The sequence below is a fragment of the Camelina sativa genome, chromosome 14, assembly GCF_000633955.1.
Source record: "Camelina sativa cultivar DH55 chromosome 14, Cs, whole genome shotgun sequence".
In the NCBI taxonomy this organism is placed as follows: domain Eukaryota; kingdom Viridiplantae; phylum Streptophyta; class Magnoliopsida; order Brassicales; family Brassicaceae; genus Camelina; species Camelina sativa.
In genome coordinates this window covers 19,646,439-19,661,037 of record NC_025698.1, presented here as the reverse complement: position 1 = coordinate 19,661,037, position 14,599 = coordinate 19,646,439, and the positions used below count along the sequence as shown (strand labels likewise).

Genomic DNA, 14,599 nt, shown 5'->3' with positions numbered 1-14,599 from the left:
GTGCTCCGCGTTTCCGCACAGAATCGATCAGATAGAGTTATTGATACCACGACAGTGGATCAGTTTATATTTATGTTTGAGTTCTAGACTGGTACTTAATCTATGCCCTGAATAGTTGTTTAGTTGCTATCTCTGAAATTCCCGAGAATTATCCCTGATCTAGTGTTTTGCTTATTGCCTTTTTATACCGTTTTAATCGCGTTACTGTTACCAAACAAACCCAACTTCGAATTGTCTTAGCTTGAAATTGAACCAATAGAACCATAGAGTAAAACTTGGTCTTCGTGGGATTCAACCCCTAAGTACTACTTCTTTGTTGTGCACTTGCAGTAGGAAAATAGGGTTTAAAACTCTGTGTATCAGTAAGCCTGCGCAGGGAACCAAGAGGAGGTGGGAGGCTATGCAGAGGCCGAGTGGTGCAAGTTGCGTCGGTTGTGGGAGCAAGGATCACAAGATTTCTAGTCGTTCCAAGAGGAGTGCTCCGATAAAAGGGGTTCGTGTGTGCTATCATTGCAGGGAGTCGGGGCATATCAGGCCCATGTGTCCCAAGTTGCAGCCGGTGGCAGTGGCGGCGTTGCAGTAGGTGCAGCCTGGAGGGCAGCAGGTGGCACGGATTGAGCAGGCACCACGGGTTTACACGACTGCAGAGACTGGTGGGACCAGTGTCGGGGCGATCACATGTATAATTTCTGGTACTTTAACTTCGTGAATTCTTAGTAGGTTCAGATTTTATGTTTTCATTTGATAAAATGTTAGGTTCTCAACACACGAGGTTTGTGTAGGGAAATTGTTGGTGGGCGGGTTTAAGTCTCATGTTATGTTTGATTCTGGAGGTTCTCATAGCTTCATTACTCCGGAGTGTGCAGAGAGCGCGAGAATCAGAGGGGATCCTGGGGAACGTACAAGAGTTGTCAGAGTTGTGGGAGACAAGTTCCTGAGGGTTATTGGACGAGTCAGAGGAATTGATATTCAGATCGCAGGGGAGTCGTGGCCTGCGGATTTGCTTATCAGTCCAGTGTTGTATGATGTTATTCTCGGGATGGATTGGTTGCATCGGCACATGGTGCATTTGGATTGCTATCAGGGTAGAGTGGAGTTTGAGCGTCCAGGAGAGAAGTTGGTTTTTCAGGGTATTAAACCGACTTCGGGGAGTCTCGTGATCTCGGCCATTCAGGCTGGGAAGATGATCGAGAAGGGTCGTGAGGCTTATTTGGTTACCATATCTATGCCAGAGTCAGTGGGAAAGTCTACGGTTAGCGGTATTCCAGTTGTAGAGGAGTTTGAGGATGTGTTCCAGTCGTTGTAGAGGTTACCACCACCTCGTTCTGATCCTTTTACGATTGAACTGGAACCACGGACGATGCCGTTTTCCAAGGCTCCTTACAGAATGCCTCCAGCAGAGATGGCAGAGCTGAAGAAGCAGCTAGAGGATTTGTTGAGTAAGGGATTTATCCATCCTAGTGTATCACCGTGGGGAGCACCGATGCTGTTTGTCAAAAAGAAGGATGGGAGTTTCCGGTTGTGTATTGATTACCGGGGGTTGAACCGGGTCACTGTGAAGAACAAGTACCCTCTTCCCAGGATTGATGAGTTGTTGGATCAGTTGAGGGGTGCTACTTGGTTCTCCAAGGTAGATCTGGCGTCGGGTTATCATCAGATACTAATAGATGAGGCAGATGTGAGGAAGACTGCATTCAGGACGAGGTATGGGCATTATGAGTTTGTGGTGATGCCTTTCGGGTTGACTAACGTACCAGCAGCGTTTATGAGATTGATGAACAGGGTGTTTCAGCAGTTTCTGGATGTATTTGTCATCATTTTTATCGACGATATCCTAGTTTATTCTAAGAGTCCTGAGGAGCATGCAGTGCATTTGAGGGCAGTTATGGAGAAGCTGCGGGAGCAGAAGTTGTTTGCTAAGTTGAGCAAGTGCAGTTTTTGGCAGTGCGAGATGGGCTTTCTGAGTCATATTGTGTCTGCAGACGGGGTTTCTGTAGATCCGGAGAAGATTCAGGCTATCAGAGATTGGCCTACACTGCAGAATGCCACAGAGATAAGGAGTTTTCTTGGATTGGCAGGTTACTATAGGAGGTTTGTGCAGGGGTTTGCGAGCAGAGCACGTCCTATGACTAAGTTGACAGGGAAGGATGTTCCTTTTTTTTGGTTAGAGGAGTGTGAGGAAGGCTTTGCAAGCCTGAAGGAGATGTTGACTACTGCGCCAGTGTTGGCTTTTCCAGAGCAGGGAGAACCCTACATGGTTTATACCGATGCATCTAGAGTTGGTTTGGGGTGTGTTCTGATGCAGCATGGGAAGGTGATTGCCTATGTTTCGCGTCAGTTGCAGAAGCATGAAAGCAACTATCCTACTCATGACTTGGAGATGGGTGCTGTAGTTTTTGCCCTGAAGATTTGGAGATCTTATCTTTATGGTGCAAAGGTACAGGTGTTTACAGATCATAAGAGTCTGAAGTATATATTCACTCAGCCTGAGCTGAATTTGAGGCAGAGGCGGTGGATGGAGCTTGTGGCAGACTATGATTTGGAGATAGCCTATCATCCTGGTAAGGCTAACTTGGTTGCAGATGCTCTGAGTCGGAAGAGGGTAGCTTCGGCTCAGGAGCAGGAGATGGAGTCTCTGGTAGGAGAGATCGGTGCGTTGAGTTTGTGTGTTGTGTCTCAGGAACCATTGGGTTTGGAGGCAGTTGGTAGAGCTGATCTTCTGAGCATGGTGCAGTTGGCTCAGGAGGGGGATTTGGGGTTGGTGAATGCCTCTAAGGATGTTGATTCAGAGTATCAGGACTCAGATAATGGTAATATCTTGGTGCACGGTCGGATTTGTGTGCCCGAGGCAGGAGATCCTGAGAGAGGCTCATGGGAGCAAGTTTTCTATTCATTCAGGAGCGACTAAGATGTACCGTGATCTCAAGAGGTACTATCATTGGGTCGGGATGAAGAAGGATGTAGCTAGTTGGGTCGCGAGGTGTGATGTGTGCCAGCTAGTGAAGGCTGAGCATCAGGTTCCAAGAGGGTTACCGAGGAGTCTTCCCATTCCGGAGTGGAAGTAGGATATGATTACTATGGACTTCGTGGTAGGTTTGCCAGTATCCAGGACGTTTGATGCTATTTGGGTCATTATGGACCGGTAAGTCGGCACATTTCCTGGCCATTAAGAAGACTTATGGAGCAGCGGTCTTGGCTAAGAAGTATGTGAAGGAGATAGTCATGTTGCATGGGTTGCCAGCGAGCATCGTGTCTGATAGGGATTCTAAGTTCACTTCGGTGTTTTGGAGAGCGTTTCAGGCAGAGATGGGCACTAAGGTGCATATGAGTACAACTTATCATCTCCAGACAGACGGACAGTCAGAGAGGATGATTCAGACGCTGGAGGATTTGCTGAGGATGTGTGTGTTGGATTGGGGAGGCCATTGGGCAAATCACTTGAGCTTGGTAGAGTTTGCTTACAACAACAGTTATCAGGCGAGTATCAAGATGGCTCCTTATGAGGTTTTGTATGGGAGGCCGTGTCGTACACCGTTATGCTGGACTCAGGTGGGGGAGAGGAGCATTTACGGGGCAGATTTTGTTCAGGAGACCTCAGAGAAGATTCGGGTTCTCAAGCTGAACATGAAGGAGGCTCAGGATCGGCAGAGGAGTTATGCCGATAGAAGGAGGAGAGATCTTGAGTTTTAGGTAGGAGACAGGGTGTACCTCAAGATGGCCATGTTGCGGGGTCCAAACAGGTCATTAACTGAGACTAAGTTGAGTCCGAGGTACATGGGTCCATTCAGAGTGTTTGAGCGTGTTGGACCAGTGGCTTATAGACTGGAGTTACCTGAGGTTTTGCGTGCATTCCATAAGGTTTTCCATGTTTCTATGTTGAGGAAGTGTCTCCATGAGGATGATCAGTTGTTAGCTAAGATTCCTGAGGATCTTCAGCCTAACATGACTTTGGAGGCGAGACCAGTGAGGGTTCTCGAGAGGAGGATCAAGGAACTTCGGAAGAAGAAGATTCCTTTGATGAGAGTCCTTTGGGACTGTGATGGTGTTGAGGAGCAGACCTGGGAGCCTGAGGCGAGGATGAAGGCAAGGTTTAAGAAGTGGTATGAGAAGCAAGCCGCGACTTGAGCTCGTCTAGCCTGGTCCCATCTTTAATCCGTGGCTGGAGCGGGAATGGAGTATTCCAGCCCATCTCTCTTGTTTACTTGGTCGCTTGGGATGGTTGGTTGTGCGACTAAGTAACAAGATGAGGTGGTGCTCGGGGTACAAAGTTTCCGTGAGGCGGGGTTTTTGGAGGAAAGTTTCATGAATTAGAAGTTTCCTAAAGTGGAAAGTTTCCAAAAGTGGAAAGTGGTAAAAGTGGAAAGTTTTATGTGAGTTAAAATTTGTCCATTTAAGTTGAGAGAGAATGGAGGGGCTTATGTGGTCTTAATAGCGGACTTTTTAGTCATTGTGTGGCCTTTGTGGCAGATTTTTTAGTCATTGTGTGGCCTTAGTGGCGGTCTTTTGAGATATTGTGTGGCCTTTGTGGCGGGATATTTAGCCAGATGTGTGGCTTCTGTGGCGGGCTGTTTAGACATATGTGTGGTCTTTGTGACGGGACTTCGGGACAGATGGTCTTTGTGACGGTCCTGTTTAGGATATTTGTTGGTCTTTGTGACGGTCCTGTTTAGGACATCTGTTTGGTCTTTGTGACGGTCCTGTTTAGGAGATTTGTTTGGTCTTTGTGACGGTCCTGTTGAGGACATTTATTTGGCCCTTGTGGCAGTGAGATGATCCATGTGTGGTCATGAGGTATTCCAGTGAGGGGATATGAGGTTGGTAGGACAATGAGATGTCTTACGCGAGCAACGGGAAGGAAACCTGGATAGGGATAGGACTCAGACGTGTTCAGAATTTTTTGCTCCCGACTCTTGGGGGGACTTAGGTTCTCCTAGTACTGTCATATTCTGAGACTTTGTGGCTTGGGGGTATGGTTGGTATATCGACTTCGGATGACGATCCGGGGGCGCGCTGTAGGGTGGCAACCCAAGAGACGAGTATTGGACTTCCTTATATATTATGGCATGCAGGCTTCGGCCTGATGAGGAGCAAATAAAAACTCAAGGTTTAGGCCTCTGAGTAAAGGAAAGTCTAAAAGTCGAGAGCAAATAATGCCTGGAGCGTGAGTCTATCGCCTAGAGGTGACCTTTCGTAGATCGGTCGGAGGAGTGCATGCCGTGGAGACGGTTGCACGGGAGTCCTTGGCTGATGGTTGTTCGAGATTCGAGGACCAATTTATGTTGGTGGGGAGAATTGTAACACCCGTGAAGCAATTATTGGTTTTCTGGGTTGGGTGTCGATCAACACTATGGTGGTGTCGATCGACACAAATATTCTCTGGTTTGACCAGTTCGATTTAATTATCGATTTGGACCGGTTTTGTTTAGGAAAAACCATTGAACCGAGATTTTAAAAGGGAGAAAACGACCTAGGTCGTGTTTGGTTTTGTCTCACGCCGTTTNTTTAAAAGGGAGAAAACGACCTAGACCGTGTTTGGTTTTGTCTCACTCCGTTTTTGAGAAAAACAAAAGAGAGAAAATTGTTTTGAGGTTCTAGAGAGAGATTGGGAGATTTCCTTGTTGTTCTTGAGAGATCCAAGGCTAGGAAGCAGTTAGAAGCTTGCTAGGAAGGTTGGATTCGTTGTTGGTCTGAATCTTCTTGCAAAGAGGTGAGTGCATGACCATGGCTAATCTAAGCCTTTGATTTCCTTGTTCTTGCTTATTTGTTGTTGTTTTGTGTGTTTTTCTTGCTGGGATTGGTTGCTACAGGTTCCTATGGACGAATTTGGCTTGGGTTATGAGTATTGGGCGATTTGGAGGAGGTTGGGAGCGAGATTCGACTCTCGACTTCGAGCGGATCGCGATTGCAGAGGGAGTGTCGATCGACACCACTTGGTGTCGGTCGACACCAGCAAATTGGGCATCGATCGACACTGTGGTGTAGTGTCGGTCGACATCAAGGCCAGTGTCGGTCGACACTTGGCTGGTGTCGGTCGACACCTCCCTTCCAGCGAGACGATGTTTGATTTCCTGGTTTGTATGTTTTGTTTGTTGTTTGTTTGGAACATTGGAATCACTGTTGCTTGTGTGTATAGCCCAGTAGATGGGAGGATTGCCTCACTGAGTGTTTATCAAATACTCATGCATCTCAATATGTGTTTGTGGTGTAGGTAAAGGCAAAGTGTGATCGTGGAATCAATGCAATGAAGAGGAGGATGTTCTAGGGACTCGATTGTATGTTCTCTGGCATTGCTAGATTGCTATAGTTGGGTTTTTAGGAACATTGTTAGGTTGTCGGTTTCATGTTTCCTGATGTTTGATTATTGGATTGTTGTTATGGATATTTATTGGTTATATTATTATTGGATATTTATTGATATTGCTATTTCCGCTGTTGTCTGTGGTTGTGGATAGGTGGCTAGTGGGTATGGGACTACTAGTTGTAGTTTATATTATATTTATATTTATTATTTATTAATTAAAAAAAACGGATCGGGTCGTTTCAATCAGTTTTGACTTTTTGTACATTTCTTTTTCTTATTTCCTTATAATATCTTTTGAAACTTTAAAAAAAATCTTATAGATATATTTTTACATTTTAAATATTGTTTTAAAAAAATTGTTTTACATATAGCAAAATTTCTGATAAACAAAATTTACACGTGTGCCCTTCACTTGAGTTACTAATTTTAAAAAACCAAGTTTTATATAATAAAACTAGATTAGGACCCGTCCGATGTGCGGGTTTAGAACTTTTAAAATAAAATAAAATTTAACAAAGAGTATAAAATAATTTTTAGTAAATAAAAACTATCTATAAAAATAAACAGATACACAGAGTTGTCTAATGTGATATTTGGTGTAAAAGGTGTGATTCTGCGGTTGAGACTATCAATCATGTTTTCTTTGAATGCGCTTGCTCGTTTGAAGTTTGGGATTTATCTCCGACTATGGTGTCGTCAAATGTTTTTCCATATGAGTCGCTGTACTTGAATTTGGATTGTTTTCTGGAGGNTCCGCCCGATGTGCGGGTTTAGAGCTTTTAAAATAAAATAAAATTTAACAAAGAATATAAAATAATTTTTAGTAAATAAAAACTATCTATAAAAATAAACAGATACACAGAGTTGTCTAATGTGATATTTGGTGTAAAAGGTGTGACTCTGCGGTTGAGACTATCAATCATGTTTTCTTTGAATGCGCTTGCTCGTGTGAAGTTTGGGATTTATCTCCGACTATGGTGTCGTCAAAGGTTTTTCCATATGAGTCGCTGTACTTGAATTTGGATTGTTTTCTGGAGGGCTGATCCTCATTAACTTCTTCAATTACCATGGATTTTATGGGCAATTTGGAAGGCCAAAAATAAAAAAAAAATTGTAATGTATAGAGATCGAGGCAAATGATATAATTGTTCAGGCTTTGGGTGATAAGTTAGCTTGGGAAGAGGCACTCTCTTTTACGGCGATCATGTCAGCTCCATCTCCGTCTTCATATGTCTAGGTTTCTTCACCTAGTTGTCAGNGTAATGTTTAGAGATCGAGGCAAATGATATAATTGTTCAGGCTTTGGGTGATAAGTTAGCTTGGGAAGAGGCACTCTCTTTTACGGCGATCATGTCAGCTCCATCTCCGTCTTCATATGTCTAGGTTTCTTCACCTAGTTGTCAGATTTATGGTTCCTGAAAAGCAACCAATGTGCATTCAGGATTGGGCTGGTCATGTTGCGTTGGTGAGGAGTGAACCTTGTTGTTGGGGGCCAAGTGTCTAAGATGGAGCTCCTTCCCCCTACATTCAGAGTTAGAAGCGTTGATGTGGGTCATGGAGTGGATACGTCTACAGGGATCGCTTGTCAACATTTCGAGATTGATTGTGCTGAGTTACTCACTACGGTGCAGTTCTTGAAGAGTGGCTGTCCTTCTCCAACCTGTTCTATGAGTTTAACTCACTGGAGTCTTTCCTACTATTCTCCATCTCTTGGAACCCGCGTGCGTCAAATACAAAGGCAACTTGTCTTGTTTGTGATTCATGTTCTCTTATTTCTGAGGTTTCTTTTGTAAACCTCTTCCCTCCAGCTTGGACAACTAACCGAGTAATTTCTCTTTTAATTTATTGTTTGGTTAAAAAAAAAGAATAATTAGTTAACTTTTGAGTTAAAGAAAATAGTTGTAGATGAGTTAAAAGTTATTAAAATTAAATTAAATTTAACAAAGAATATATATTTAATTCTTTTTATAAGTAAAAACAATGTATAAAAGTAAAGAGATAAACTTTTAGTTATAGAAAATATTTGGTTTTTTTTTTGCTATAATTCACTAATATAAATCCATTTACAAATCTACTATATACATTACCACTAAAAGTGTAATTGTACACACAAATATTTTTTTACCGTTAAAATATACTCTTTAGTCTATACTACTATTAACAAATTGTCTTTATCAACAAATTAAATAACATATTATATGTCTATTCACTTTAACATTTTTATAGTTACAAAAATGCATACGTTAATCTTATATACTCATATCTTATATATATTTACAATAGCAGTCTTTTTCAATAAATTATTTGATTGGTGAAAAAAAATATGAGGCGATTTTTTTTTTTTTACTTCAACCATCTTTTTCTTTCTGTAAAGGTGATTATTTACATTTTTTTTGAAACAGTAATTAATTGTATATTTTCACAATCATTTTTTGATCTTATATAAAAAGTAATCTTTTTTCTTGTAAAATTAGCAACTTAAAATTAAAATAAATAAAAAATTATAATTATGAATTTTATGATATCTTATTATATAATTACCTTATTATGATCTTTTCAATTTTAAAGCTGTTTAAATTTTCTAATTTTCTTATAATTGCCTTTTAATATTTTTAAAACTGTTAATATTTTTGTTTTACATTTGAAGAGAATTTTACTAAGAAAAACAAATCTAGTATAAATTATTTTGTTTGGTGTAAAATATGTCATCATATATTTGTTTATATAGAGGGGTGTATTTACAATCATTTTCCTTTTAGGATTAACAATTTTTTTTTTTAATATAATAAGATTACAATTATCTTATGTTATGTTTAATTAAGCTTGAAAATTGTGATATCTGATGGTTAAAACTGACACGTGTCACGATCTGATGATTTACTAACTTTGATATTTAATCATTAAAACTGACATATGTCACGATCTGGTGAGTTACTAAATTTGAGAACCAAGTTTTATATAATAAAATAATTTTAGTTCTTTTCATATTATTATTAAATAATATGTACAAGCATGTGGTGAAGTAAAAGGAACAGAAATTATAATTTGCAAATTCACAAGGTAAGATGAAGTTTCTAACATCTAAAAAACTTTTAACTTTTCAAGAAAAGTTGATATATTAATGTTGAATGTTAAAAAGCTTTAAAATATCTATCTATAGCAGTTGTTCATCCGTCTCCCTCTATAGATGTAGAAGTTACTCAACCAAACTTGATCTTGCTGATGAAACTTGTCCCTCTGTAGCATTTATGCATATATCTTGTTAAATCTCAAATCTAACATTTGTGTTTGTAGTCAAGAAGGAGAAAAGATTCTCTGTCATCGTACCACATACAAGAGTGATCGAACTCTACTAGTTAATATACGCGTAATGCTCATTACCCTACGAAGTCGAAGCTGAAGGGGACTTATCAATATATGCGTAATGCTCATTACCATTCCAATACAGAATAACTCCGTTAATTGGTGCGGGAATGAGACATGCTATACTCTGAAAACGGCACACACTGAATAATTTAAGAATCGTAACAAATGAGTGATGATAATAATAACAAAAATTGACATTAGGTTTGATTTTGGTTCACCTAATGCAAGAGCAATTTGAGCCTTCAGTGTAGTTTAGTAACACAACCTGAGATTGGATAGTCAAGATTTTTATTAGGAACCTCCACTTAGGCTAGTCAATGACGTGTTGTGAATTAGATCATTTCTTTCGGACATTCTTACTGCCCAATGTGTTGGGAATTAGATCAATTCTTTCGGACATTCTTAGTTACCGCCCGCAAGTAAGAAATTTTTGGCAAGCTTCATGAACTGTAACGCTTCGTGTCCTCTGGACTAATTCCTGGCGGAAATGGGACGTGATATTGTCTATGATTAGCACTTTAACCTGAAAGTATAAATGATAAACAGAGTCTTAGTGATCGTCAAGCTGTGTTTTCAATATTCTTGTGGCAGCGAGCGAGATCAATGATTATCAGAAATGAACCTCTTCATTTTCCCAAGTTTAAAATAAATAAAAAACAAACAAACAAAAGAAAACATAAAAGAGAGAGGAGGAACAACGAGCTACAACCAAACTATTTTCAGTTTTTAGCCAATCAGAAGGGTCCATTTTGCGCGTGTGTCCAATAACCCACCAAATCGCTTGTGGCGCAAGAAACGGACCTATCTTTAAAAACCCACAGAAGGGTTCAGTTTTTTTTTTTTTTTTTTTTTTCTCAAAGGAGAATACATTGTGGGAAAATAAAAGAAATTGTGTACGCTTAAACCTGCTGGAAGTTTGAAAACCAAAGATGGAGATAAGTGTCTTTTGGTGATCGCGCTGGAGTAGACTTGTCTTCATTGTCAAGTCCTAGGAGACGTCTTCTTAGGATTAGTTGAATTTGTTTGCGGATGGAGTTCTCTGTTCGGAAGTTTGTTGAGTGGAGCCTGGCATTCCTTTCCGCCCAGATAGTGTAAGAGAGCCTGAAAGAGAATCTTACAGATGATATTAAGTTTCCTGGTCGAAGTTGGTGACTTGATCCAATCGAGGAATCCAACAAATGTATTCGATTGCGGGGGATCAAATGAGCAAAGAAGTCCAGCCATAGTACTTTGGAGAAGGGACATTGAAAGAAGAGGTGGTCCCTTGATTCCTCTCCCGAAGGGCACAAGAGGCAAGCTGGCGGAACCTGCAAATTCCAGCTCCTCAGTATGTCCCTCGTTGTGAGCCTATTCAAAACTGTGAGCCAAGACAGAAAAGCCATTTTTGGTATGTTCTCCTTGAACCAGATATGAGTATTCCATGGAACCGATGGACCTGCAGGATGTAGATGCCTCCAAGTTTTCATTGCTGAGAAATTTACTTGAGGTTGATCTGGAGTGAGCTGCCAAGAGAAAATGTCTTCTCCTTGATCCGAAGTAGGTGGTGAATGAGCTTGAATGCACGATCTAAGTAGCTGAACTGCAGGATTCCTTCCCCTCGGTAGATTCCAACCCCCATTGCAAACAACCCCAGCTACGGAAGAATATAGACCAATGCCTGTAATACGAGGACCAAGCTCTCCAACAACCTCTAGGAGAGAGCCTAGTCCTGTCCAATTATCATGCCAGAAGAGGGAGTCACGACCAGTAACAATCTCACAGTGAACATAGGGTCTTGCTATCTCTCTTAGCTTAACCAACCGCCGGCAAATCCAACTACCCGTAGTTCTGAAATCGACGATCCAGAAGCTCCTTCCCCTAATCAAGTGTTTCCTCACCCACGAGACCCAGAGAGACCCAGCCTGTGCGAAGATCAGCCATATCAGCTTCAACCCGAAAATCTGATTCCAATCCACAAGCCTCTTCAACCCCAGACCCCCCAAAGACTTAGGAGAACAGACAACCTCCCAAGAAACCTTAGCTCCTCGAGCTGAGTCAGCAACTCCTTTCCACAAAAAAGCGCTACAGATCTGTTCCAGTTCCTCCAAGCAATTGTTTGGGAGAAGGAAGATAGACGCCCAGAAGATAATAGTACTGTTAATAACTGATTTCAGCAACTGGAGCCTTCCTGCAAACGACAGATGCTTGTGAGACCAACCAGAGATACGCATCTTCACTCTGTCAATGAGTGGCTGATAATCTGAAGGAGTGAGCTTCTGAGTGATTAGGGGAACTCCCAGGTATCTGACTGGAAGGGATCCGTGCATTAAGTTCCGACTAGAGGCCATTGCACCAATGATGTCAACGTTGTTTCCATCAAGGAAAAGGCAGGATTTTGCAAGATTAACCCCCAAACCTGAAGTTGTCTTGAAGCTATCAAGGATTTCGATGATGGCCTCGAGAGAAGATTCAGAACCATCAAAGAAAACAAGCAATTCATCCGCGAAACTAAGATGGGTGATAAGAGGATCAATACAGACTGGATGAGGACGAAGTCTGCCTTGATTTGCAGATTTGGATCGTGTGACTCTTTTTCCTTTTTCTCGTTGCATTTTTTATTAAAGGAAGCAAAAGTTTACCCACAAGAAGAATACCGACCAACATAGGAAGATAAGTAGAATCAGGTATCCATGTACAGAGCAGTCGAAAAAAGCTTTGTGTGATGTGGCAGAGCTTGGAAATCAGTTTATTAGAGCATAACCAGTCGTGGAAATGGTAAAGGTTGCTTAAAAAAAAAAAATTAATTATATAACAATATTTTGATTTTTTTTTATTAAAATTAAGCCACTAATAAAATGGCAATTTAAAGGTCAATTGTGTTATTAATTTTTTTTATAGGAGTCAATTGTGCTATTTTACAAAGGTCAATTTATTTATTTTTTCTAATATTTCACCTAAATTTACAAATTTACCATAGTCAATTGACCATTATGACTCTAAGCTGCTTCCGCCAGTCGAAAAAAAGCTTGTCGATGGTCACCGCCGGAAGGAATTCTAAAACCACCATGAGCCTCCACGAGAATCACCGGTTTTTATGCTTCTACAGTCCCCAACAAAATCAGCTCTCGAACTCCATGGACCAGTCACCAAACCTATTATTTCAATTTGATATCTGGTGGAGCTTTGGCAATTTCTGAGCTGGCAATAAAGTTCCTTGCACCTTTACATGTAATTTTGAATTCTTTTTCCAAGAATTTTCTTCTTTTTTTAATATAGAAACAATCCTACTATATTAATTAGGAAGTACAAATATAAAACTAACCTTAAAATGTGTAAAAAAATACATTCAATTGCCATTAGAAAAACTTAATTTAGATTAAATAATTAATTAAATAAATATTTCTAATTAAAAAAACGAAAATAGGGGAAACATCAAATAAAATAAATTGTAGAAAAGAAAAGAAAAATCTGTTAGAATCAAAACTAATTTGTACTTATAAAAAACTAATAGATAAGATTTTTTTTTTACATGTTAGTTATATCTTTTTACTTACTTCACAACTATAGCAAAGATTTTACAAATGTTTAAATAATTTTATTCATTACATGCAAATGCTTTACTGACAGGTTTTCAATAAACATTTTTAAAATACATAAATTATAATATAAACAACAAATTTTTAATCACAAACCATTATAAATAACATAATAACAAAATAAATTATTATAAATTTTCATCAAAAAAAGTTTAGCCCTCGGTTTTTCGCAGGATAGTACCTAGTTATTTGTATTTGATATTTACGAGCAGAGTAGATGCAAGTTTGTGGTGAAAACGAGAATATTGGGATATCTGTGGTGCGCATTTACTTTGAGCAGTTTTTTTTTTTGTCGACTTACTTTGAGCAGTTTAAACTTACAAATCAAGAGGTTATTTTGTTTTCCTCATCAATCCTTTGTGTTTGCTTTTTACTTGTGTTCTGATTGATCGTTTTGATATAGCCGTGACTACCTCTTTAAAAAATGGGCAAATGCTCTAACCCACAATTTATATCATAATTTTATAGGCCACATTACTCAATAATCTTCTTAAAATTGATACTCTAAAAAGTCATTTTACAAGGTCCTATTTCCAAAATATCTAGCATTTATCATTCTTTTCTTTGTTTGGCTGTAGATCTTGGTCTCAAATATATTTTGGGCTTTTGTTTTTGTTTTTTTAGACTATATTATTAACCATAGAACATATATATATATATATATATATATATATATATATATATAAAATTTTGTCTAAAGCCTCCAAATCTCTAAACACGGCATATAACCCGAACTGAACCAAACGGTTTACCAAAATCACAAAATAATTTTGTCGATCTGTCCACTCTTCTATAATAGTCGGTACCAATAACCGAATATGTTAGGTTTGTTCAGTTCGTTTTCTCGGGTTTTACCGAACACCCAGGATTAGCATATATCATGACAAAGCAGTCTATTTTGGAGGCAAAAGGAACAGTTGTGTGGCTTGACAACAAGTACCGTCCTGTCCGTGTCTCATCTTACGTACGCTCATATTTTGGTCACTTCCAACGCCAACATGACTTTGATTAATCCCGCATTCTAACGCTGGATAATATATATATATATATATATATATGTGTGTGTTTCATTCGTTTTAATTTGTTATATATTTTAAGTTGATACAAAAAAATCTAGATATCAATAAATTTCAGTGAGCAAATCATATATACTAAAAGAGAAAAAAGAAAGGAAAAAAAAAGAAAAACAAACCTCATATATACTAAAAATTTGTGGAGATATATGCACCCCTCCGGTATGTGTGTAATATATTCAGAACATTTTTAGGAAAAAAATCGCCATCTAATTTTTTTTGGATGTTTAATTCCTCTAGGTATTAAATTTCCCAAAAAATATCTGATTTAATTTCCGTTGTTT

General features: G+C 39.4%; 1 protein-coding gene across 1 annotated transcript in view; it reads left to right on the top strand.

Annotated features, from left to right (window-relative positions):
• Positions 1–14,254, top strand: part of LOC104743794 (acyl-acyl carrier protein thioesterase ATL1, chloroplastic-like) — a 21,104-nt gene extending 6,850 nt beyond the window's left edge. Inside the window, exon 5 of the mRNA XM_010464839.1 lies at positions 14,135–14,254. Coding sequence (XP_010463141.1) covers positions 14,135–14,254 — 120 coding nt within the window. The remainder of the gene's footprint in view (positions 1–14,134) is intronic.